This window comes from Lynx rufus, unplaced genomic scaffold (assembly GCF_022079265.1).
Source record: "Lynx rufus isolate CCGP_SWC_20201006 ecotype Redwood Valley unplaced genomic scaffold, mLynRuf1.p SCAF_10, whole genome shotgun sequence".
NCBI classification, from domain to species: domain Eukaryota; kingdom Metazoa; phylum Chordata; class Mammalia; order Carnivora; family Felidae; genus Lynx; species Lynx rufus.
The window spans coordinates 58,627,029-58,653,800 of NW_025814824.1; the positions used below are offsets into that span (position 1 = coordinate 58,627,029).

At 50.5% G+C, this 26,772-nt stretch overlaps 1 protein-coding gene across 2 annotated transcripts in view; it reads right to left on the reverse strand.

The window, feature by feature from the left end:
* The window catches only part of PAX5 (paired box 5), a 191,661-nt gene that overhangs the window by 139,512 nt on the left and 25,377 nt on the right, over positions 1 to 26,772 (reverse strand). For both annotated transcript variants that reach the window (XM_047066368.1, XM_047066362.1), the window contains exons 4-5: positions 24,680 to 24,744; positions 21,109 to 21,237 (exon numbers count right to left, since the gene is read on the reverse strand). In XM_047066368.1, the coding sequence (XP_046922324.1) occupies positions 21,109 to 21,237; positions 24,680 to 24,744 (194 nt within the window). The remainder of the gene's footprint in view (positions 1 to 21,108; positions 21,238 to 24,679; positions 24,745 to 26,772) is intronic.

Below are 26,772 nucleotides of genomic sequence, written 5' to 3' on the forward strand. Positions count from 1 at the left end.
GGAGCCATTGCTGAGGCCTGAGAGAGGGCTGAGACTAGGGGCTCGCTGAGGGTGGGGGAAAGGGCTTTTGGGCCTCTCCCTGCAGCACACTGCCTCTCTTACCCACCAGATGACAGTCCACTTTCCAGTAACCCCAAGCCCCACATCCCAGATCCCCCCAGTCTGTTTTCCAAATAGTTGGGCCCTTGTGTGATTATATTAATATACTTAAAATTCATGCCTGGCACAGAAGGGTTATGGGGTGGAGGGGTTCATATGGTCTGATCTGGCCACAGTGTACAGACCTCATCAGAGGGAGATGTGACAGAGGCTCCGGGGCCAGACGATGGTCCCAGCCCAGGAGAGAGCTGATGACGGGAATGACTACCCAGTTCAGAGCCAGGCTCAGGAGACGATCAGGAGCGAAAATCTGCCGAATTTAGCGACTCACTGGTGGCCGGGGGCAAAACACACCTCTGAAGCTCCCCGTTAGACGTACTGGGCTGCCCCATCTCACTCCCAGCAAAATCCACAGTGGATCATGGCCTACAAGGCCTTTCAGCATCTGGGTGCCCTGCCCTGCAGCCCGGCCTTCCCGTCTCCCCTCCTCCCACTCTCCTCCACTCGGTCAGCTCTAGCCACACTGGCTTCCTTGCTGTCCCTCAGTTATGCCAAGCACACCCCTGCTTCGGATCTTCACATCCACCGTTCCCTCTCTCTAGAAAGTTCCTCCCCAGATGTTGGCTCACTCCTCCCTCCTCAAATGTCATTTCATCATTATGACCACCCTCCAGAAACCAGCATGTACTCCCCACCCCCTCCCCGCCTCACTCTCTATCCCCTTACCCAGCTTCATTATCCACCAGAGCACTTAGCAACATGCTGCTTATTTTCCTTATTTACTTATTCTCTTTCTCTTATTAGAAGATGTCACTCATGAGGGCAGAGGTTTTTGTCTATCCTGTTCATCGCTGTGTCCCCAGTACCTAGAGCACTTAGCAGGCACAATATGAACACTTGTGAAATGAACGGATAAAAGTGGACATTTCACTGAAAGGGACAAAATAAACAAGTACAAAGAAGACAGCCGCTCCTTGATGACCTGTTGGTAAAGGGTGGTCACTGGCCCACTCAGGGCATCCGATGCTGCCTTCCGTGCCTGGCCTGGGGCCTGGGAGACAGAACACCCTGAGGGAAGTCAAAGGGGGCCACCATGCCGTGTCCACCATGGAGGCCACAGTGCCCAACACTGAGTCAGGAGCCATTAAAAAGATGAATGACTCCCTAGGAGAGAGGCCCAGGCTTGGAAGTGTTTAAATGACACAGAAGGTAATGTGCAGGCACCAGCTCGGGCTACGCCACTTGCCAGCTGTGTGACCTCCTCAGTTCATCTGTGCAATGGGCTCAATAAATTGTGCCGAGTCCAAGCACTAGGTCGGAGCGAGCAAGCGGCTAGATCCCAAATGAGATCGCAATGTTTGCACAGCAAGCATCTCATGTCAGCTGATGAGGACAGGGAGTGAGGACAGGAGAAGGAAGCCATGTGCTTAATTAAAAGGACAAGATGCGTACAGAGAGGGATACCGGGCTAGGCTGCATCTCTTGGCTCAAGCATCCAGCCATCTTTTCTGGTGCTCTGAGTCCAAGCTTAGCCCCATAAGGGAACCCAATCTCAGCCCTCAAGGGAGCCATCCTCTGGCAGGGAGACAAAGCCTAGAGATGCAGCTATGATACCAGCCTGGGAAAGTGCCCTAAGAGAACCCCAAACGGCAGGCGGTGGGGGCCAAGAGACAGAAGTCATCTGGTACTAAATGGGGGGTCAGGGAAGGCTTCCTGGAGGGAGGAGGTGGCATCTGAGCCAAGATTTGTGCTTGGGAGGATGAGGAAGGGGGCAGAGGATATCCCGGTAGAGATAAGATGTGAGGAGGCTGTGCTCACTGACTGAGGGCTCCTGGGAGCTTGGCACCCATGGAGTAGGGGCTTATGTTTCACAGCCCGGATAGAAATCAGCTCATGTTTCTGTCTCCCTAATGCCAGGTCTTGCACACAATAGGTGCACAATATATGCAGATAGTGTTTTTTACCAGAGTCACAGAACTTCCCAAAGGAAGGGAGCCCAGAGACAAACTGTTTGTTCCAGTGGATCTCAACAGAGATGATCAGATCAGAGGAAATTTGGGTAATCTGTGCGTTTTTGTTACCAGGGAGGAATTACGGCATTTAGTGGGCAGAGTCAGGGGGGTACCCAGCCCCGTTCACACAGTGAAGAGTTGCCCTGAGCCCACATGTCTTTGGAATGACCCATCATACATTCAGGTTGGTGAAAACTTTTTTTTTTTAAGGTTTTATTTTTAAGTAGTCTTTACACCCAGTGCGGGGCTCAAACTCACAGCCCTAGGATCAAGAGCTGCCTGCTTCACTTACTGAGCCAGCCACATGCCCCCAAAACTCTCTTTATAAATATCTGGGCCATGAACCTAACTGTTTTACTTATAGACACAAACTTGCGTTTTAATTTACACTGACTTTTCCGGGAATGCAACCATCACATAAATTGAGAAAAGGTTATGCTTTGTTTTGGTTGGAATTGTATCCAGACATGTTCATAGTTTCAGAAAATCAGTTTACTGACGGCAACACCACCAGAAGTATTTGCATTGCCAAAAAACGCAGCTGCCCACATTTGTAGCCGCTGCATTTGTGGTGATTCTCTGCATAAGTGCAAAGCAACTGACTACTTTATTATGTCTTCTGGCGTAGTCATGCCTGAGCATTTACATAATGAAATACACCATTTTATTATGATTTTATTTTTCTTTCCCCCTTTTGTCACAATTGGGGCATTGAATTGATTTTTTAAAATTATGTGGGTAGGTAGCTTATATTGTTTCTAAATTTCATTTTCAGATAGCAAAGGAAGCACTACAAAACATTTGTTTTGTTTGTTTAAGGTTTTTTTTAATGTTCATTTATTTTTGCGAGAAAGAGAGAGAGAGAGTGTGTGCCGGGGTGGGGTAGAGAGAGATGGAGACAGACAGGCTCCAAGCTTTCAGCACAGAGCCCGATGTGGGGCTTGAACCCACAAACCACAAGATCATGACCTGAGCTGAAGTTGGACACCCAATCAACGGAGTCACCCAGGAGCCCCCCAAATACTTGTCTTACAGAGGGGATGACAAGTTGACAGGTATTCACTGTGTATGCTTTCCAAGGCCCCTCCAGTTCTGCCTGTTAGGACTATCCCATGACAGGGACTATCTTCCTAATCTGTCTTCCTGAAAAAGGGACGTATCTAGGGAAAGAAAGAGTTCTCCAGACACCTTTCGAGAGACAGGAAGACGAGTGCCACAATTAACTCTCAAATAAATGTACTTCCTCAACATGAACAGTGAGAGCTTGCTCCTAAAAGCCAACACCTGGAATCCCCCCATCCTTTTTAGAAACCCATTTCCCAAACACAATAATCCAGCTAGAACAGAGCCAAGAGGAGACTAGGGTTCCACAGAAGCTTCTCCTTCCTGCCTGGGTCTCTAACAAAGGAAAGAGCAAAAGGCCAGGGGAAGAAAAGACGCCTTGAGAAATCAGTGCTCCTGCCGTCCTGCAAACATGCAAAATGGGCCTGGAGTTGAGAGCGCTGGGGAGGTGGGACAAAGCCGGGGTGAGGGTGAGGTGAAAGAGTAGGGGAGTGGGGGAGGAGGCCCATGTGCTCCCCCTGCCACAGGCAGAGCAGGTAAGTGCACAGGCTCTGAAACAAGTCTGCCTGGGTCTGAATCCCAGCCCTGCAACGTGCTAGCCTTGTGACCCTGGGCTGGTTATTTCATCTCTCATTTTTTCCATCTGCAAAAGGAAAACAGTAATAGCACCTGCACTTCTCAAGGCTGCTGAGAGCACAGTGCCTGCCACATAGTGAGCGCTTCAGTCTCACTGCCAGCCTCATAAGGCTGAGAGAAAAAGAACATTTGCTCCTCCACTGGTCACACTGCAAGACCAGGGGGCTGCGGGCTGGGGACAGAGACCTGTGTCCTGGCTCCGTCTCCCCTGTGGACCACACTCATCCTCAGCTGGCCCTCACAGATGATCAGTGGCAACTCCCCCATTTTACAGATGGGGATACTAGGGCACAGAGGGGAGGAACGTGGACATCGCTCATACGGCAAACTAGTGCTGGATTCCCAAGCCAGACTCCTTCCACAGCATCGGGCTCCTTCTTAAACACTCTAAGCACCAGTCTGCACATCTGTGAATAAGAGTGATTGTCACAGGGTGGCACTAGGGATCACTGAATGCAATGACAGAGGGAAAAGCCCTCAGCAAGCCTTCATCAAGCTCAGCTGACTCAGAATTCTGGCCATTATGCAGCACACAGTAGGTTCCTGGTGTACTGATCACATGTACTGCATTATCCTCTCTCGCTGACCAGTAAGCTCCCCAAGGGCAGTGACCCGTTAGTACCAGGGTACCTAACACATGGTTGGCTCTCCCTACACATTTGTTGAGTGAATTAACGACAGCATGCCTGAAAAAAGAACTGGAAAAGGAAAAAAAAAAAAAAAGGAGAGAATGAACTCTGGTCTCTCTAACCAGGGGGAAAGAAAGAGATTACAAGAAAGAGAGAGGTCCTGTCTCTTATCCACTCCTTCCACATCTGTGCTCTGTGCCAGGCTCCACGCTGGGTGCTGAGGAGGAATGGAAGGTGGCCCCTGTCCTTAGAATTCATGGTCTGAAGGGGGAGATAGTAGAAGGCTGCAGAGGCTCAGGGGCAGCCACCCGACTGAGTCTTCTCTGTAAGAGCAAGGATGGCTTCCTGTGGGAGGTGCCATGCCGCAAAGCCCGGGGATGCAGACTGGGGATAGAGGTGGAGAGAAAGCCATCTCTCCAGGGCGGAGGTTATAGAGGCAATGCCCACACGTATGTTGGGCGGAAATCCGGCCCTGAATTTGTCAAGCCACCGCACTGGAACGAAGCAGGGATGCCTTTCTGCTTTTTTTCTACTTTCCACTCGTGCAAGAGACAAAAAGTTGATGTCAAAGCCTCACTCCGTCAGACCAGAAGCCCCTAGGCCCCAGGGGCCGAGGGAAGAAGGGGCCGCGGGGACACCCAGGAAGGCTGGCTGGTAGGACAAGCAAGCATCTTGCCATCCCAGTTCTGCACTGTGGTCCAAGGGGAGAGCGGTGTGCATCATCCACCTCGGTCCCAGGCGGCCCGGCAGCGCGGCCTCTCCTCCCCAGGCTCGGGGGTACGCAGCGTCCCCGGGTTCCTGACACTCGCTGGGCCGGGTCCCCGCCGCCGGCGCCCCTCGCCTCCGCGCGCATCATCTGCTCCGCTGCCCAGCTCGCGGCTGCCGCCGCGCCCGCGCTCCCCGGGGCCCGGAAAGCTGGCATCCGTTGTTACCATAACAAACTCAATTGTTCTCAGCAGGGCCCCGGCAAATAAAGTCATTCATTACGGGCCTCTCCCGGCCGCCGTGGGCTGCGCGGCAATCAGCGGGCCGCTCGCCGCCCCCTCGCGGGCCGAGACACGCGCCAGCGCCGTTACCTGCCGGGGCCGCCACGCTGTGCCCCGCGGCCCAGCCGAGGCCGCCGGCGGGGGGAGCGCCCGGCCGCCGGGTAGTTTTATCGCCGAACGTCAATTGACTTATACTGATTGGCTTCCTGCCGCCAAATGTCAATTAAATTGCAAATGCTTGGCGGAGCCGGGCGGCGGGCCGCCTCCTTCCCGAGGGCGCCGCGCGCTCCCTTCTTTTTGCGCCACGGCCTGAATCTGCGGTTGAATTTATTTCTCCTTCCACACCGCGGAGGAAAATCCCGATGCCCTCCCGGGAGAAGTGTACCCTCCGTTCCGGGCCGAGGGGGACCGGACCAGGAGGGCGGTCTGGCCTCTCTGTCGCAAGGCGGCACGACGGAATCTCTGGAAATTCCTCAAAGCTCCTAGCGCAGGAATCCTGGTGCGACCTTGAATAAACCCCTTCCCGCTCCGCTCTGGCCTGGCTCTCTTCCACCTGCCTCGGGGGCTCGAAGGAGACCGCAGCCGGGGTCCCGCGTCTGGCTGTGCGGAGGGCGCAAGGTCCGGCGGCGGAATCACTAACATTCACCTGGCGCCGACCTTGGGTCGAGTCGTGTATGGGCACCGTCTAATCTTGTCAACAACCCTTTGAAGCCGATATTACTATGATCCTTTTTTTACAGGGACGAGAATGGAGGCGCAGGTTAGGGAAGTTGTCTAAGCTCTCCCGGCCAAGGAGCCGCCGCTCGAAGATCTGGCAGCCAGATTTTGGAAGCATGTAGCATAATTATTGTGCGCTGTGCTCACGGGGAAGGGCTGTGGAAAAATGAGAAAGGGAAAGGAACAGGGCGCTGACCTAGACCTGGGCACCTGCCACTGCCAAGAACTGTGCCAGGTGTTTTGCACTCTTTACGGAATTCTCACAGTGATTGTATGACCTAGGTACTACAGACCCCACTTTACAGATGGGAAAACTGACCTCTGGAGGAGTTAAGGAATTGTTCAGTCTGGGAACAGGCTCATGAACTGAATTATAGGAACCGTCTCATACCTACATAGAGCTTTACAGTTTACAAAGTACTTTCTCACGCATTGCTTCTCACCGAGTCTGCACAAGACCTTGAGGAAGGCATTCTGTTCTCTTTTGCCAAGAAGAAAACTGAGGCCCAGAATGGCTTGCCCAAGATCACCAGCACTCAAACCCTGTCCCTCCAAGTCCAGTGCTCCAAGCCCTACCTCAAAGAGGCCTTGAGGTGAGGGCCACCCAAGTGTGGGCTCTGTTCTTGCCCCCTCTCCCATTCTGCAGGGAGCTAAGGGGGGACAAAAGTCATAACTGGAGTCAAGCTGGAAAACGCTTAAGGTCATGGCAAGAGCAGGAAAGGGGGCTCTCAGGAAAGAAGGCATTTTCTGTAGGGACCATACATGAGGCCCCCAAAGAGATTTTGTTATTGTTCCTCCATTGTCTCCCATAAACGCCCTCCCCACCTTTGCAGCTTGTCTACTCCTTAAGGCTATGTCTTGGGAGAGAGGTTTGCAGGTTCTTAACTGATAAAACGTGCCAGCATTTAAAAGATACAAACCTGACCAATCATCCTTTTCAGAAAAGAGATGTTAGCAGAACAAAAGTACCATTCAAGAGTGCTGGATGGCGTTGTGTCTCAGACAGAAAGGAAACGGAAGAGAGAGAAGATGAGGAGCAGGGAGGGGGGCAGTGGAGAGGGGGGGAGGAGGGAAAAGGAAGGATCCGGAGTTGGAAGGTTTGTCTGGGCTCAACTGAGGACCCAGAGGGGAGGGACCTGATCGAGATCACACAGCAAGACAGTGGCTGAACTGGGGTCAGGAACCCAGGCTTCTCCACCCCATGTCAGTCTCATCCTGCCTCTGCAAGCTGTCCTCATCCACAACTCGAATTATTAGCCTTTTGGAATACAGAGCTAAAGTTCTGCCAGTGTAAATTCTGGTGGGTATGTCTTCCTTTTTCTTTGGACCCCTTGCCTGAATGGTCCTATCATTAGTCCTAGCAATATAAATAAAATAATTATTAAAAAAAAAAAAGAAAGAATGGGAACACAAAAAAGCTGGGAATTTAGAAAATTGTCAACAAGGTCATCAAGGAATCTGAATTCAGGGTAACAACTCTTTGCTTCGATGATAGAAATAATAATAGCTATTTTGAAACTTGCCACATGCCAGTGCCTGGTGAAATATCACAAGTAACATTTTTTAATTGCCAGGAAAAGCCAAAATTATTATCCCCTTTGACAGGCGAGGAAACTGAAACTCAGAGAAGACCCTTGTCAAAGCTCGCACAGCTGGTACCCAGAAGGGCTGGGTCCAAACTCTAGTCCACCCGCTGCACTACCCAGCTGTGGTTTAAAGCCTATGTGTGATCAGCCAATTATTGCGCTTGAAACTGACCAACTTGAAGGTGTGACAAGAAAGTGTGCACAGCGGTGCTGGGGGAAACCTCAGAAGTGGGGCACCTAATTAATAAAGCAGGCTCTGAGCCAAGGTCGCCCCCTGTGCTCAGACTGGCAGGAGGATAGGATGGCAGAAATGGACAGGGCGGGTGGGGGGGGGGAGGTGGAATTGAGAGCTGGGGGAGTTCCCACTGATGCCATCCTTTGTGACACCACATGAGAGGAAGATCAGGATGGCGACCACCCAGGTGCCAGTCCCAACACTGCCACTGTTGAATGTTGGGGCTATGTGACCTTGGGCAACTTCCCCAATCTCTTTGAATCTCTATAAAACAGGGATGATAGGAGTACCTACCTGGTGCTGTGGTGGTGAGTATTAAATGCATTAATAAATTAAAATACATACAGTAAACAGTAAGTGCTACCCATTGGGGTTGTGCCGTGTTGTAGTTGCGATTTGGGGCCACACACTGGAACATATGCTCAGGTGCGGCAGGCAGGATAGGGGCTGAAGGCACCAGCATGCACGTATGTGTGTGCATGCGCATATGTACACGCGTATACATGTATTTTGACCAAGGAAGAGAGAGCTCCCTTCCTTTCTGGAATCGTTGCCATGAGATCCTTTCTATGGGGCCAGACAGCAGCGGCTGGAGGACAGAGGCTTTGGGGTCAGGCAAGAATGGGTGGATGTTTGATGTGCAAGGCTCTGGGTTCTACACAGCCGCCAGCATCCACCGACCAGATGGGCTCCAGGCTTCTATGTCATCCAGAGTCCCTATTCAGTACATATTTGCTACCATGAACCGGTCCCTGTGCTGGGTACTAGGGCAACAGTGATGAGCACTGCAGACACAGTCTCACAGGGCAGACAATGACCAATGTGGTATTTTTATCAACAGGCAGGTTCTGTGTGCTGAGGGTGGGGCCAGGGGAACCAGCAAGAGTGAGCACCAAGGAAGCCCTCACTTAGGAAGTGATATTCATGCTGGATCCTAAAGATTTGGGATGCCACCTGGGTAAATGGTTGGCAAGAAGGGACAATTTCCCAGGCAGTGAGAACAGCACCATAAGAGGCATCCTTTATTGAGCATGTATCACACACAGAGGCACTTTACACGCATTACCTCATACAATCCACATAACAGCCCAATCATAGGCATAATTTGTGCCCTCATTCTATATATGGGGAAACTCAGGCTGAGGCTCAGGTCAAATAACTTGCCCAAAGTCACATGGGTAGGCATTGGTGGAGTCAGCATCAGAGCCCCCACTGCCTGATCCTACAACCCATGCACAGAAAGCTTGGGCTGCAAGCAGGAAAGAACAAGACATGGAAAGAGGTTTGGTGTGGCTGGAATAAGCATGAAAACAGGAGGGTGGAGAGAGATGAGGCTCCTGAGATGGGCAGGAGCCTGATCACGGAGGGCCTTGCAGCCTTGTTAAGTCTGCTGGGCTTCTGAGAACAACAGGCAGAGCTGAAGAGCAAAAGCCCTTTAGGTGAGTCACTGATCAGAACTATTTCAGAAGTGCATCTGGGGCTGCTCTGTGGAAAGTGGACTGTTTGGAGAAGTCAGAGACATTGGAGGTAGGGACCCACTAGGAAGCTATAAGCAATAGTTCAAATGAGAGAGTGCTTGGACTGAGGCAGTAGCAGTGGAGATGGAGAGAAATGAGGAGCTTCAAGAAATACAGTGACCTTGAGCAGCACCTGCCATAAGGCCTTTATTGGTGGTCACAGGCAGAGGCACAAACTTTCTACACTGTAAGGATTTGCCTCTGGCCAACTTCAATTCCAAGGGAAATAATAAATAGCGATCCTCTTTGTCCTACAGGAACAAAAAAGATTGCAAAGTCTTTTCGAGGCTGCTACTTTATCCAAAAAGTCTGAGGGAGATGTTACTATAATCCCCACAGATGGCAAGTGACCTGCCCAAGGTAATACAGCTGAATGATCCTGAATTTAACTCCAACTCCCTCCCGTGTTCCCTCAGGCATACCACAGAATGTCAGAGCCCAAAAGACCACTAAAACTGCCTGTTCAAATCTCCACATTTTGACATGCAGAAAACAAGACTCAGAAAGAAATGACTTGGCCTGGGTGGCTCAGTCAGTTAAAGTGTCTGAATCTTGATCTCAGCTCAGGTCTTGATCTCAGGGTCATGAGTTCAAGCCCTGCACTGGGCACCATGCTGGGTATGGAACAAAGAAAGAAGAGGAGAGAGAGAGAAGGGGGGGGGGCAGGTGGGGGAGGGGTTAGTGAGCAAGGAAGGAAGGAAGGAAGAAAAAAAAGAGAGAAATGACTTGCCCAAGGCCACACAACCAGTAAAGGCTTAGAATAGAACCAAAGACTTGACTCTCAGAAAGGTTTATATCTAGACATCTGCACCATGGAGGTGAGGAAAAGACCAGACTGATCTCCAACAAGGATGGTCCAGCCTCTGCCTGCCCTGACTAAACGCTTTGAAAGAAGTCTCTAGGAAATAGTCAGCCTACCTGGCCACCGCCACCCCCCACTGAATTACAAACTCCCACATGGCCATTACACACTGCCCTGTTACCCCTCTTGTCCCCAACCCTGGACTGCAACTAAGCTGTCTTGGGTCAATGGTGCCACCTGGTGGCTAGTACAGGGAAGTGCCTGACCTTCTTGTCGCTTTTCATCCTCCTCCTTGAGTTTCTCCAGGGGCCATGGTTTTGTTTCCCCTCATACATAGCTCAGTTCATTACACTACAAGCAATCTCTTTCTCATATGCATCTTCTCTAACACCTTTAAGCCCTGGTCTCTCAGTTCTTCTCAGATTACCTTAGGACACCTCCCTCTCCTCCATTTTAGTCCATTAGTCCAAGGAAAGACTAGCACAAGTAATAAGCTTGTACCAATGAAGAGGAAAACTGGACATTCCAAAGTGAAACTGTACACACACACACACACGCACATGCACATAGATGCACACACACCAGTGCCCAACCACTGGCATTCCAGAAACATCTAGAAGCGCCTACGGAATCAGAACAGAAATCTCCCGTCTCAATTGCCTTTCAGACCTACTTTTCCTCAAATAGCAGGAGTTCAGATAAATACCAAACCTACTACTTTATTTCATTTTTTTTCATTCCTATTCAATATTATTACCTGGTTGTTGTTTTTTTTCCCACCAAAACTATGCCCAGCGTGAGATCTCAGGGATCTGCCAGCTAGTGCAGAGCTGAGCTGGGTTGGGGAGACGTGGTTGGGTCTCAGAATGCCCGCTCTCCAGTCTCATAGGGAGCACTGGGTGGCTGCTTTTTACCCTGAAGAAAGCCTGCTGGAGGGAGGTCAGACCTCAAGCCCTACAGACATTCTGCTGGCAATGAAAGAAACCTCAGTAGCTGCGCCTTTCTGTGGGAGCTCACACCTGGGAGAGGAGCAAGCCCTGCATACCCAATGTGCTACAGGAGGATTTCCAAAGCCAAGCATGTCTTGTTACTCCCCCCCACCCCAGCTCAAAGACCTTCCATGGCTCCCCCTGCCTTCAGGAGCTAAAAATAGGGGGAACTGATGGTACCTTTCCTTTTGGTAAAAACTATTTAACTGCTTTCCCTCTCTGTATAAGCGATAAGTAAGCAAGCTCAGAGTCCCCAGTAGCCTGAAGCAGAGATTCTCAAAGTATAGTCCAGGGACCCCTTGAGGGACCCCAAGACCTTTTCAGGGGGTCCTGTAAGGCCAAAACTATTTTCATAATAAATCCAAGATTTTATTGGCCTCATTGACTCTCACCCTCTCACAAGTACACAGTGGAGTTTTCCAAACGCACTAGGACGTGTGGTATCACAGCAGCTTGGATACGGAAGCAGATCTGAGAATCCAGCTGTCTTCTATTAAGCCAGACAGTAAAGAGATTTGCAAAATCATAAAGCAATGCCACTCTGACTAAATTTTTTGGTATGGAAAATATGATTCTTTCTTATTTCAAACACATTACTTATGTTACTTGTTTATTACTATTTTCTTTAATTTTTTAATGTTTATTTTTGAGAGAGAGAGAGAGAGACAGAGCACGAGCAGGGGAGGGGCAGAGAGAGAGGGAGACACAGAATCCGAAGCAGGCTCCAGAAGCGGGGCTTAAACTCACAAGCTGTGAGATTATAACCTGAGCTGAAGTTGGACGCTTAACCGACTGAGCCACCCAGGCACCCTTATTACTTTTTGTGAATTAGTAAGTAAGTATTTAAACTTTTATGTTTTAAACTAAAAAGCTTCTTGGGGTCCTTGATAATTTTTAAGAGTTTAAAGGGGTCCCAAGACCAAAAATTGGAGAACCATTGTTCTAAAATACTACAACAGTATTTGAGATGGGACTAGGAGAAGCTCAGAATCTTGGTGCCACAAAAAAAAAAACCTTAGGAATCCCTTGATCCCATATCATAGATGAGGAAATAGGCCTAGAGAGAGGAAGGGATTCCCTCCAAGGTCACCAGTAAGTTAGCCACAGAGTCAGGACAGGGGCCCAGAGGTCCTATCCCCCTCCTTCCGGGTTCCTGCACCTGCCTTATAAGCCTCTAGTAGTTTGGAGCCCTGTGAAGCCCCGAGCCTCAGACTGTGGCCAAGGTTTAACCATATTCCAAAGCCAGAGAGAAGGGACTGTGGGATTTTCTGCCCCACAGGGCAGCAGGCACAGATCGGGGAAGAAAGCCAGTGGGAGCCCGTCCACTGTGGAGACCCCATCCCTTAAGCTGTCCCCTCAGCTGACCCCAAACTCTTGTTCTGGCTGACCTCAGAACCAGCTCCCTGAACTGAGATCCCTCACACTCTGTCACCCTATCCTTTACATTCCCTAGGGTTCTCCAGAACACCAGACCACAGACCATGGGAAGGGGAGCTGGGGGGTGGGAGGGGAAGGTGTGGGCAAAGCAAGCGTGAAAACAGGGGCAGGGAGGGGTGGAGGGGGTATTCAGTGGTGCTGGCTCTCACACAGGCTTTCACTCACTGAATCAAAGTGAAACTCAGAGACCCGGGGGCCAGGAGGAACTGAAACTCGACCCCCCACACACACCCAAGGGACAGGCCCTAGGCACTAGGGAAAGGCCCAAGGAGCCCTTCCAACTGGCCACCTGGCCTCAGGTCCTCTGCTTTACCAAGAAAGTCTCTGACACTTCTCAGAGTGCCAATGATGACACAGCCAGAAGGACACGGAGAGTGGCCAGCCAGGCTGGGAGATGGAAACCTGGGTCCCTATCACCACTGCCACTCAGCACGCCCTGCACGCCCGGAGGCAAAGCCTGGGACCTCTGTGCCTGTCCCATCTGGTAGGTGTGGACTGAATGACCTCGATTTCACTGCTCTTCTGGGCTACAGGAGGTGTGGCTCCTTGACCTCGCCCTACTGCCGTGCCTTACCCCACTCACCACTGGCCTAAGAACCTGACTGCCTACTTCCCTGACCACACGCACACATGCACACACACACATACACACACACACAGAGAGATCCATTGGGCCAGGTCATGGTGCTGCCCCGCACAGGCTTTATTGCATCGACTGGACTCATGCTTGTTCCTCCAAGTCCACTCTAGGACTCCAGAAACTCAAATGCCTTCAGGTAGAGAAAAACGGAGCACGAATAACTGAGAGCAAGTTGAATAGGGAGCAGCCTGAGACCCGCAGGCCCAGCAGCCACAGACGGTCATGGCTACGTGGGAAAGTCTGCCCAGTGTTGCCAGATTGGAGTTTTGGGGGTTTTTTTCCCCCAAGAAAAGCCAAACATCCACATATGAAATCTGATTTTTAAATGTCAGTAACTAATCAAAAATTACTTTAACTCCAAGGCAAGCCAAGTAAAGCATGACTGCCAGGCTGGGAATTGCCACCTGGCTTCTAAGCGATCCCCCTCCCAGCGGGAACCTTGGTTCTGAGCCCTGCACAGATAGACAAAGAAAGAACTCAGAGAAGGGCCCCCTGCATGGGCAGCCTGAGGAGACCTCCAGGGGGCACCTCATGGAGGGCTGGGGAAGGGAGGCCTGCCCTGGTAAAGCCCCAGGAAAGACGGAGACAAAATGCTAGTCACTCCTTTCCCTCTCTGCAGAGGTTCTCTGGCTTCCAATGCTCCATCCTGGGCCTGGCTGTGAAGGACTCCTGGTCCAACACTGAAAATCCCTGCAGGGAGTGGGCTGGCTCTGGGAACCAGGCCAGGCCAACAGACCAGCCTCAAGGACAGCACTCCTGTGGGAGGGCCCCCTGTGTGGATAATGGCCTGGAGACAGGAAAGCTCAGAGAACGCACAGGGAGCAGAAGCACAGAAGGGACAAGGAAGAGGAACGGGAGGCAAGGCAGGAAGGGCAAGGCTCATTGTCAAGAGTTGAGGTTCGCCCTGGGGATGAGTCAGGGGTCAGAGCCCCTCTGTCCCAGCACAGGCGGATGAGGTTCCTGGTGGCTTTCAACAGTGGGGGCAGCAGCCGGAAAGGAGAATGGGAGAGAAGGGACAGAAGAAACTGAGAGTTGCCACATCAAAAGGCAGCTGGATACCAAGGATGTTCTGAAGAGTCTATTCCCTCCCTCTGGGTTTTCCAGATTTTTACTACGTGACCTGGTCAGACCCTTTCTCTTCTCCAAGTCTGTTTTCCCCTCTGGATAATGACTGGAATGACATGTCCTAGATGTTCTCCAAGGCCCTTTACTCCAACAGGGGAGCCCTGAGGTCCAAGCTGGTGACCCCACCCCCAGCCCTCCCAGGCCCAGGTGCTCTGCCTTCTGCCCTCCATCTTGGAGCCTCTCTTGTGTACCTAGGGCCACTCTTTGTGGACTGAGACTTGATCCTTTTACTCTTTTCCATCAGGGGGCTGGAAGACCAAGGTCCTGAGGAAAGGAAGCAAAGGAAAGCAAGTGGCCCTTCGTCTTGCTGCCGACACCTGGGGGCACTGTTGTTCAGTCTCGATGCCACAGCAGAGGCCTTACAAACAGGAAGACTGCGGTGGGCAGATCCCTAGTTTCAGCCACCAAACAGAAGGCTAGCGACTGCTTGACTTCAGCCTGTGACTGGCCTCGCACCCTCCAGCCCCACTCTCCTCCGTGGCCATTTATTAAGCACTTACTATGACTGGCCCCTGGGGCTAAACCCTTTGAGGGTATGATTTCATTTTATCCTCACAATAACCCACAAGGCTTGTGCTACGGATATTTTCCAGATGACAAAGTGGAGGGTCAGAGAGATTAAGTCACTCGCTGAAGATTTCACGCCAGGAAGTCCTCATGTTGCTCTGTCCCTGGCCTGTGAACCTGTGTCCTTGCCTCAACACCTCACCATCTCATCGTGGGCTCTCCAGAGATGAGCGATCTGTGGAATCAAGGGCTGCCGATAACTCTTTTCACACATCCATTCCCTTCTGGCAAATCCGAGAGGGGTCTCTGCACCTTCGTCCCCAGCCTTCCATCCCAAGCCAGGGAGCAGCAGATAGGATGGGAGTGTCCAGCAAGGAAAAGGGTCCTGATAGAGGAAGATCAGGGTCTGCCCGTGGTGGGGGAGGGGGTCGGTCTGTGAGCTTCTGAAAGCCCTTCCCTCCCTGCGTGGGGTCCCATGGAGGTCTGCAGAGCAGGGATGAGCTGGGGCTCCCAACCTGGGAGAGAGAGGAGCAGAGAGTTGGCAAGAGGGAGAACAAGAGTGAATACAAGAAAAGAAAAAGTGACTGAGCATGTGTGAGAGAAAGAGAGAGGAACGAGAGAGACAGAGAGGGGTGTGTGTGTGTGTGTGTGTGTGTGTGTGTGTGACAGTATGTATGTGACTGTGTGTCTGTGTGTGAGAGTGTGTGACAAAGACAGGGAGTGTGTATGTGTGTGAAAGAGTGTGTGAGAGAGAGCGGGTGTGCAACAGCGTGTGTATGTGTGAGACCGTGAGTGACAGAGTGTGAGTGTGCGTGCGTGAGAGAGAGAGAGAGCATGCACGCTAGACCAGGAGACAGAAGCAGACAGAAAAAGTCTACTAACAGGACACAAACAAACGCAGATAACACTGGATAAGATGCACCCCTGAATGAAAGGCATGAGGAAGAGACAGGCACCCCCAGAAAGGGGTAGACATAGTCATGACAGGAGCCCCTCCTAAATGCCCCCCAATCCTCTCCTTGAGAGTCATGCTGGACTTGGCATTTCTTGAAAAGGACAGGCCACCTAGGGATTTCGGATGCCTTTCCTGTGCCCTCTTCAGGCAGAGAGAAGCCAGGGGACAGAAGGCCAGAAATTCCACCTGCAGTGTACCTCTACTGCTCACAAAGGAGCTGTGGCTCCCACAGTCCACACTGGTCCTGGACTGGGCAGCCTTCTGAGCTAGTGAAAGGGATTCTCGCTCAGCTGACCTTGGTGTGCTCATCAGAGCTTTTCAAATTCTGGGGGTTGGAGAGGAGGGGGGAGTCAAGGGGACCTTAATGGGGGCCCTGGAGATAGATGGTGGACAGAGACCCCACCAGAGATCCAAGGCCCAGGAAGAAACACAGGGTCTGGGGCTGCCCTTTCACCCATGGCCACTGTTCACAGCCGCTCCTGCCTGGCCCAGTCCAGCCTCCTAGTGGGGGAAGCACCGCATCAGGCTCTGTCCCCCTGGCCCAGTGGGATTCCTGAGGCCTACACCAGAGACTTCACGAAAGCTCTCAGTACCAGCCACAGAACTCCTGAGCACCTCTGGGCACTGTGCCTTGTGCCAAGGAGCTGACCAGGGAGAGAAACGCATGCGATGTGGCCTCTGCCCAGTCAAGTCCATGTGGACGGCCACCTCAGAGTCAGGTGGCAGAAGGGAAAAACAAGTAGCGAAAACTACTTGCAGACATAGGAGGTCACAGAAGCACCTGCTACCCAGACTGTAACAGGTCTCAAAGTCATGGGATCCAAATCAGAATGCCTTCTTTGGCTCTTCTGCCTCTCCTTTGTCTAGTCCCTGATCACACATCTGATGACAGGGAGCTCATTCCCTTCCCAACCTAATGCTTCCATCCTTGGCCTAGCCTGGCTGTTATCTGAAAGCAGTTCCTTGCACTGAGCTACAATCTGCTTCCTGTAGCTTCCCTCAGCCAGCCCCAGCTCTGCCCTCAGAGGCCCCAGGGCCTTCTCTGCCACCTGAGCCGCATACAGCTCATCTGAGATCAGGACACAGCGGCCACATCCCCAAAGCTGATCTTGGAGGCAAATGTCCCGGGGGAGAGTCCTAGAATTTCTAGACCAAAGGGGCCCCTGGCAATCCACTAGTCTAACAGTGCCCTAACTTTTTTGTTTTTGCTACAGAAGTCTTTATTCAAATAGAGCTTTCTGTGGAAGCCCAAAATACCAAACAGAAACCCTCCTGGTTGAGGAGATTGCCCACTCCCCCTCCTTACTAACTGTGAACACTCCACAAGCATGTGACTGACCCATTCCACCAAGAAGCACTCTTCTTGAGCAGCTACTATGCGCCAAGCACTTGCATCAAAGCCATATCATCCAATACAGTGGCCACTCGGCACACCATGAGGCTACTGAGCGCTTTGAAATGTGGCGGGTGTAACTGAAGAACTAAAATTTAAATTTCATTTGATTTTAAAAACAGAAGCAGGGGGCGCCTGGGTGGCTCAGTCAGTTGAGCGTCTGACTTCGGCTCAGGTCATGATCTCGCGGTGTGTGAGTTGCAGCCCCGCGTCGGGCTCTGTGCTGACAGCTCAGCCTGGAGCCTACTTCGGATTCTGTGTCTCCCTCTCTCTCTGCCCCTCCCCCGCTCATGCTCTGTCTCTGTCTCTGTCAAAAATAAATAAACATTAAAAAAAAAAAACAGAAGCAATATAAACTATTTTCCCCTTGATAAAGGGCCACTTCCTAGGAGGAGCCTTCCTGGATCCCTTTGGTCAAAATCTGCCCCTCCCTGCCTTGCTCTTCTCCCCCTCTGGTGTCACCGCCCATCACAGCACCATCTTACACACTGACCATTGGAGGGACTTTGGGCTTGTCAGTCTTGACCCCAGCCTGTGAGCTCTAGAGGGCAGGCCCTTTGTGACCAGACTCTGTAACCACCCACCCCTGTCCTGAGGCCTGGGCATGAGAGTGGCAGCAGGAACTGCCCACAGGGCAAAACCCAAGTCTTAGCTGGAGATGACTGCAAAGTAGAATCCACCTTGCAGAGCCTCAGTCACCTCATCTGAGAAATGGGGGTGAGGATTCCTCTTGGCCTCTTCCTCTTGGCCCTTTGTGCCTCTCTTCCTCATAGCCCTTCCCTCAGGCTGTCAAGGGCTCCTGTGAAAAACAGTGCCGTGGTCTTCCGCAAGAGGCCAGCCCTCCAGTGTGCCCAGCAATGCTGGTTTCTGACTTTTTCATCACGCTCTCGGCAGCATCCAACCTGCTGACCAGTCCCTTCTGCTTGAAACTCTTCCTCACACTGTCCCCAGGCTCTGCCCAGCCCCAGGCTGCTCTACCTCCCAAGCATCTCTTTGGAGGGACTGAGGGTAATGAGAGCTGGTGAGGGGGGGGGGAGGGGATTCCAAGGAACTGGGGCCTTCAGGGCCTCTCCAGCTGCTCCCAGCTCCCCAGGCCACACCAGCCGTGTGGCTTTGACAATGTCACAGAACTCTTTGGGGCCTCAGTTTCCTCTCCTATAAGATAGGGGTGACAATTTCTGCCTCTTTAACTCCCCCTGAAACCAATGCCAGGATCCAGGGAGATAGGGAGGGAGGGAGGGAAGGAGGGTGGGAAAGGGTATCCGGGAGCACTGGGGAGTAGTCCTTCAAGGCAGTTTGCTGATGTGAACAAGGGCACTTCTGCCCACCTCTCTGCTTTAACACACTCCTGGTGCTGCAAGGGGAGAAGGGGCTCTGGTTGCCATTTGGGACTCCCACTCTTCCCAATCCTGTTGGCTTCCAGGACCATCAAATCATTGTCCCTTTGCCCCCGGAAAACGGACTAGATCACTTCCCAGGTCTTTCTGGAGATCAGTACTTGATCTCGAAGAGTATCCAATCCTACATCTGATCCTTGATGCTCTCATACAGCAGCCCCAGCCCATGGTCACCTGGGCTCTACTTACATACCTCTAGTGACAGGGCACTCACTACCTACCAAGGTAGCTCCCTTTGCCTCAGACCACTCTCATATCTACAAGTTTTTTCTTACACTGAGCTGAAATTCTGAATCTGCTGCAGACTGGCCTTGAAGGCCAGACAACAAAGTCTCATTCCTCTTACCTTCCAGGCCAGCTCTCCAAATATTTGAAGGCAACAGTCCAGTCCTGCTCATTCTTCTCTTTGTTGTATTGAAACAACCCTAGAGGCTCAAGGTGTTCTCCAGGCGCTGTAATATCCAGATCCCTGCCATTCCAGGTGACACCCACCTGGACACATCTCAATCTGTCACTGTCCTTCTTAAAGGTCAATACCCCAACTGGGCCACAGTCCTTGAGAAATGATCTGATGGCACAGAGCAGTCTAGACCAACAACACCTGCATGCTGACCACTCGATAGCTTTTTTAATTTCTAAATGTTTATTTATTTTGAGAGACACAGTGCGTGCGAGCACAAGGCAGGGAGGGACAGAGAGAGGGGGAGAGGGAGAATCCCAAGCAGGCTCCGTGCTATCAGCACAGAGCCCCATGTGGGACTCCATCTCACAAACCTCGAGATCATGACCTGAGCCAAAATCAAGAGTCGGACGCTTAACCGACTAAGCCACCTCAATGCCCCCCACTCGATACCTTTTAAAGCAGCACGAGAAGCTGAACAGTGGCCGCTGAGCAGAAGCTAAAAGCCAGTATAATGCTCCACAAACACAGTAAAACAGCTGCCCCCCTGCCCCAGTGCTCCACAAACACAGTAAAACAGCCCCCACCCCCTGCCAAATCAGGACCTGTTGGTGATAAACATCAAACTATATATTTTTTTTTAATTTCTCCAAAAGTCTGTGCCGGGATCCCTCGGCCTATGAGGGAGTCTCACACAACCTGCCCCTCCACTGTGATCAAACACAGCCGGGCCCCAGCTTGGGCACATCTGCTGTGAGTGCAGGTGACAATGGCAGAAAAGATGACAGCACCAACCCCATAAACCAACAGAGATGGTAGGCCCACTGCCTCCTGCGGTAACACAGCACAATCGCCCACTGAGTTAAAGACTTCTGACATCTGCTCCGAGTGTCTAGAACAGGGGAAAGGGGTGAGGGAAGTTCCAAAGCCGTGAATCATCCCCCCCCCCGGCGCCCCCACAGCTCCAAGAGGAGGCCAGAGATCCAGCTTCCGCACTGCCCAGAACACGAAGACCACAGGCCAATCCACCGCTGGGCCGACTCAATTTTCTAGTTACAGATCTTAAGTACTTAGGCATGTGCTCACGAGAACACACATCCCTTACAGGGAGCCGAGAAAGGGAATTGTGCTGAGGAACAGAATAATTGAATCAAGATTTCTGTCACGCAGCTCTCAGGCCCTAGACCATAGGCGTTTTTTTTTTTTTTTTTTCTTCCCCCTCTCCTGGAGAAGGTCTTACAGACTCCCAGGGGTTCGTTTCTCCTCTCAAACCCATTAACGTCAGCTGCACTGGCAGCCCATCAGGGAACAGAAAGCCAGGTTAAGGTGGGCCTGTGTGCAGGACAGAGATGGCCGGCTCCCGGGACCCAGGCAGCAGGCATACACAGGGGTTCAGAAAAAGCAACTGGGAAGATTGTCATCTTTGTAATCCCCAGGAGGCCACTGCACTCCTTCCTTCCAGGCCCAAGGGCAGAGATGAGATGATTAACTTCCTCAGCCCCCCACCATCGCTGCCTTCGTCGTCGGAGGCCTTCTGGGAGAGCCAGCTGGGAGAACCCACCTGCTGACCCCCTCCGCCCAGGTGTGCGGCTCTCACTGCAGGGCACCCAGCACGCCCTCGGCTCCCAGGCTCCCCAACAAAGGAGACAAAAGGCCTTGCACTGTACCCTGCACACCCTGCCCTTGGGCATCAGATCTGCACACAGGTTTCTTACAGACCACAAAGCTCAGAACACAAGGACTCTGCCAGGCCCTCTTTCCTTTACCCAAGGGGTGAAGATGAGGGCACACTGGTGAGAAATCCGCAATCCCAGGCAGTATCCTGCCTGCCTCTCCCAGGGCACCCAGCCCCTTCCCGTGTCCACCCGACCTGGGGACTCCAGTGCTCATCAGGCATCTTTGTTTCTACTCCTCCCTGACGGCCCCGCAGCAGATCCCGTCCGGTCGGGTCCGCCCGGGACAGGACTGCAGAGGCATCTCTTACCTTCATCTCTCTTGCGCTTGTTGGTGTCTGCGCTGGGAGACGTGATGCCCAGGATACCGCTGATGGAGTACGAGGAGCCGGCTGAGTCCGTGCTCACCGACGACACCTGCGTCACGGAGCCCGTGGACACTGTGCAGAGGGAGAGGGGCTGGTCAGGGCCCGGCGGGAGGGCTGTGGGGGCGGGCGCTTTGCCGGGCAGCCGGCCAAAACAAAAGCACTCACCCTACACTGGGCTGGATGCCACTGTTTGCGGAGCAGCGGGAGCGCGGGATGCAGTGAGTGTTCGCTGAGGACACCCGCCCTATGGCAGCGTCTACACCTGGGCGATGGGGGCAGCCCTCGGGGCATTTGCCCCGGTTTTCTGCTGCTGGGGGGATGCAAGGGGGAGCACGGGCAGCTAGGAGGGCTGACGGTGCAGAAAGGCACACAGGACAGCGTGAGAAGAGCAGTAGCTCAAATCCTGTCCAAGAATGCAGGAAGCAGGGGGACTGCGAAGAGAGAGGGGGGAGCTGGGGCCTACCACCAGCCAGCCTAGACCGCTCGCTCGTTAGGCAGCTGCATTCCCTGCTTACATATCCACCCATCCACACAGACATAAATACCTGCACACTCATACACTTAGCCAACAAAACTCCAAATGGCAAACTGTTCCTTCTCTTTATAGTTCCTCACTGTCTTTTCTCCTTCTAGTTTACCTGGATTTTCACATTCAATATTAATTATGTAATAATGATAGGCTATATAATAGAATATATATTGTGCACATATAATATGTATCGATATGTATAATATCATAATGATAACTGATGTTTTCTGAGAACTTACTCTGTGCCAGGCATCATTGAGGCATTATTTTATTTAATTCTAAGAACAATCTTGTAAGGGAGGTGATGTTGTTATCTCATTGGAAAGGTAAGGGAACCCAGGCTTCAGGAAAGGTAAGCGACTTGCCCAAGGCCACAGAATCCAGAAACTGAAGTCTGAACCCTTACAGTAATCTGCCCCTCGTTAAGTAATAATGAAGAACAATAATACGCTTCACATTAATGCCTTGCTTTTCATTTGACGGTTGCAACAATGTCAAGTGTTGTTATTTATACTCCTGGGTCAAAGGAGGAAACTGAAGGCGCCATAAGGTGAAGTGATTCGCTAAATGTCATCTAGCCAATAAGCAGTAGCACCAGCACTTGGCCTCAGGTCTACTAACTTAAAGTCTTGATTTCCCCTGCCCAGAAACGTGGGCTGAGCTCAGTGACTTATTGTGACTAAGGCCAGGTCTCTACATTCCTAAGGATAAGAACAGGGGAGGGGAGGGGAGGGGAGGTTTTGCGCAAGTTTCACTTTAACTCCTAACCCCAGAGTCCAGGGGAAAAGAGCAGCCAAGTCGTCAGGGTCCTCTCAAGCTGTACAGCTGAATTTCCATTCCTGGGCTGTGGGAATTCTCTCTTGGTTCATTAAAACCTACAAACCAATCTCTGACACATTTCCTTGGGCTATAACTAGCTGGAGGCAGGTGGAGCCGCCTTTGACTCTAAAGTGTAGGAAATTACTAGAAATGGTGGTGTTGCGTGAGAAGCTGTTTGTTGCTTTCCTTGGAGCATATCCAGCTCTTGCTCCTACAGACCTAGAGGGAACAGTGCCTTTCTTCTCATATCTGAGTTAGATTTTAGATCTTCCTTAGGAGACACAGAAGTAGAAATCGTTAACTTCTCTTTTCCTTCACCAGAAGAAGCTCCTCAAAATAGATTTATGCAAATCTCACAACCTTTTCTGTATTAAGGTGCAAAGAACAGAGGAAGAAAGAAGATCACACGTCATTTGGTACTTTAAAAACCAACAACCACATATAACCAAGGCTCGCCATGTTGCTGACAAGAGCCAGTGATAGTTCTGATTATCTTGTGATTGCGCCAGACTCCAAAGACCCAGGTTCCAATTCTGGCTCCGTCACTTATGAGCAATGTGACCTTGGGCTAGTTATTCAATCTCTCTAACTTCCATTTCCTCACTCCTCAATAAGTCTGTAAACGATAAAGGCCTGTACGCATACAAGGTACATTTTTTTATAAAACTTTCTGAGACAAAGCATTCTGCTGACCTACAAGTAGAATTATTCCTCTAACCCAATTGCAAGAATATTATCGGGTATTCTTAGTCTCATATTCATTGCTCCGTCATCCGAAATAGTTAAAGCTACAAGGGAAATCTCAGCCACAAACATTTCCCCAGGAGCCCTCCTCAACCTTCTTCACACCAGCTCAACAGAGCTGGTAACAGTTCCCTTCCTTTGGCTCACACAGCATCCTGTATTTCCTTCTTGAGCCTTATCTCAGTGTTTTGCAAACTTCTCTTCGTTACATTCCCCTATTAGACCGAGAAGTCCATGAGAATGGAGATTCTGTCCTGCCTCCTTTATAACACTAGTCTCCATGCAAAGCAAGGGCATAGCAAACACTTTTTGAATGGATTCCTAAATAATTATTTTATGGAAGGGAGGAACTCTCTCTTACCTTTATTCACAGAGGCAACCATGGTGGATCAGAAACCTCAGGGAGCACCTAGTTTGTGTACATCAGTCCACAAATGGGGAAACTGAGACTCGGAGAAGTAAAGGGACGTACTCACTGGATGAGTTAATGGCAGAGCTGGAACTATAAGCCTGCCTCTGCCCATCCCCCATCACTGCGGGGGGGGTTCTTCAGTTAAAGAGGGAGTGACAAAGGTGGGGAAACATTACACAGTCTGAGGCATTATTAAGTGACATTGACTGGGACTGTCAGAGGCTTACTGAACTGAATGGTCAGCACTTTCTTATAGTAGAATAACTTTCCCCCCAGAGGTGTTCCCTTTATCCCAAGTGGAGAAATATGTCTTAAATAGACACATGTCATTTTCATCTCACAGTCTTTTCGGGGAAAGGACAGGCAAGCGAAACTTCTGAACTCTTTAGTAGTTGGAAATAGGACCCCCACCCTTATAAGTCATGCTCACTCAGACTATCTCCCATGAGTATCAAAAGCCCCACTGGCAGTCCTCGACAGTTCATGGAGTACATGAGATTGAAGTGAGCGAGCGAGAGAGAGAGAGAGAGAGAGAGAGAGGGAGAGAAAGTTTGGGAAGTTTTGCCACATCTTCACTCAAGACTGCAAGTGCACAAAGAATTGTAGAAGGGCTGGTTGATAGAAGAAAAAAACACATTCAAAACTACTTACTGACTAATGATGCAGAAAATGTTATGAATAAGTATCCCTTTCTTGATTTATTACTTTAATTATCTGACATTCTATAGACCCCCATTAGTGGATTTTTTTTTTTTTTGGCTTAGATTTCAATTTTCTGTCTCATGGTGAAAGCTATTTATCATAATAATCAGTAAAATTCAAAACCTTTTAGCAGTATTTATAAAATTCATTTACCAGGTTCAGCCCTTGGAGAATGACAAAGAAGGCGCATTAGTACGTGTGCCGAAGTGTTTTATGCAGAATTATCTGTCCATAAGAATGATTAAAAAGTTCTTTAGAATATTTGGAGCCCATTAGATTTTTAAATTTTTTTAAAAAGTTCTTCTTACCTATGCTGTGACTGGAAGCTGGGACCGGCTGGTTCGGGGGTTGTTGTACTTTAGTCCGGATGATCCTGTGGACAGTTGGGGGAAAAATTAATGGCTATTTACCACCACGGAGAAGAGATCTCAACCAGCTATGCACGGAAAAGGCCTGGCAAGCTGGGGCAGACGAGGAGGGAGGTTATGACCCCAGATTGGGAGTGTAGGGGGTTAGCAGCGCTATGGACTAGTCCCAATTCAGCCCCTAACTCCCTGGGTGTCTTTGGGTAACTTGTTCCCACCCCTCTCTGGGCTTCAAGTACCTCTTGTGTAGAAAAAGGATGACACATTAATGTTACAAACAGACATCTTTTTCTCTGGAGCAGCTCCAGTTCCATAAGGAACTCCCTGAGGGACGCTAATAGGGACTTTCTTCCCTTTCCTGGACCTCTGCCTCCCCCTCAGTGGAATGAAGGGACTGAACCAGGTGACCTCTCTGTTCCCTGGGGGCCCACATGCTCTGGTTTCTCTGCAGGAGAGAGCCACATCCCCACCCATTAAAAATTACCAAGGAAGCAGATGCATGTTGCTCTGAAATTAGAAAGGGTTAAAGTGCCGCCGGGACAGGCTTGGCTTTGCTAAGAGGAAGCCTCCAAAGCTGCCTTGTACAAAGCCACATGGTTAGGCTCCAACAAGGCCAGGAGCCGGGGGTGTGCTGGCCTGTCTTTCCAGAGACCTTGCCCTAGTTCTAATATGATGAACTTGATTGTGACCCTGGGCAAGTCCATTCTGTTGCCGGCCTCAATACAATGAGGAAGTTGGAACAGACCACTCTAATTAAATCCTTTTTTGGGGAAAAAAATCTTCAAACAAAGCCCACTGTATGAAAGGGATAATAGTGGTACTGCTTTTCCTTTGCCCCGGCAGCTCTGATGTTCTTCTGTAGGACCTTGGGCTCTGAGAAGCTTAGCTTATAAATTTCTGTCTAGAACAGCACACTCATATGGGTCTCCTCCGTGAGACCCCAAGCCCTGTGTGTCATAGCGCAACCAACCAGGGCTGGGCCCAAAGTCCCTGTGGGATCTGCACAAAAGCTCCTTCCCTGAGAAGGGAAGCTTCTCCCTTCTCATTAGGGAGAAGGGTGGGTGGTAACAGAATGTTCAGCTTCTTTGGAGACGTTCTACTCCAGCCTCCAAGGATCACCTTTTAAAAGAACAGTTATTAGGGTTTTTCTTAATTATAAAAGTACTTTGTGCTCATTGTAGACTATTAGGATGAGAAATACAAAGAAGGTATCTAAAATCACATTTCGATGTACCTCCTTTATGCTAACATTCCTATGCATATTAGGAAATACCCATTTCCTTAACAAAATCAAGATTAAAACGCATCCATGGTTTTGTATCTGGCTCTCTTCACTCAGTGTTAGGTGAGAGGCTTTTTCACATTCCAGACCGTTATTTCTGGAAGTTCAAGTTTCAAGCTGCACTGAGTCTCCAGCTTGTACAAATGGAGAGGAGTAAGGATACCCTCATTGGGTTGTGCCCTCAGAGATCTCACAGCTCAGTGGCGGGCACCAAGGCCCCTCAGCATGCCCAGCTGAGAGCCTGAACGGACATTTCTGTTCACACCACAGCCCAACCACAGGTCCCCTGGAGTCCAGGCCCCTGGAGCCCCCAGGGCCTTTTGCCTTTTTCTTATGAGTCAGCTTAAGTGTTGCTTCAAATGCATTCAGGGTTGGTTTGTTTCCTCCAATATTCAAAATTCTTATTTTAACTAAACAAACATGGAGCATATTGACAAGGACCTGGGAGTGAGATAGTCTTTTGGACCACCTGGAATTAAGTTAGAATCTGATCTAATTTTTGTATTTGTGTGTATGTCACCTTTTCCAAGGAAACATGTGTGTTTGTCTACAGAGATATAGCTAATGTGAATATCTGGCTATACAAATACAGTTTACCTATATTATGGGTTATGTACATATAAATGTATGGTAAAATATATGAGAACTATTTCTCATATTCATTTCCTATAAAGTCCTAGCTTTGCAGAGTATTGCCTGGCCATTAAGTTTGTACCTAGGCAGAGCAAAGAAAATTATGTTTTCCTTATTTTTC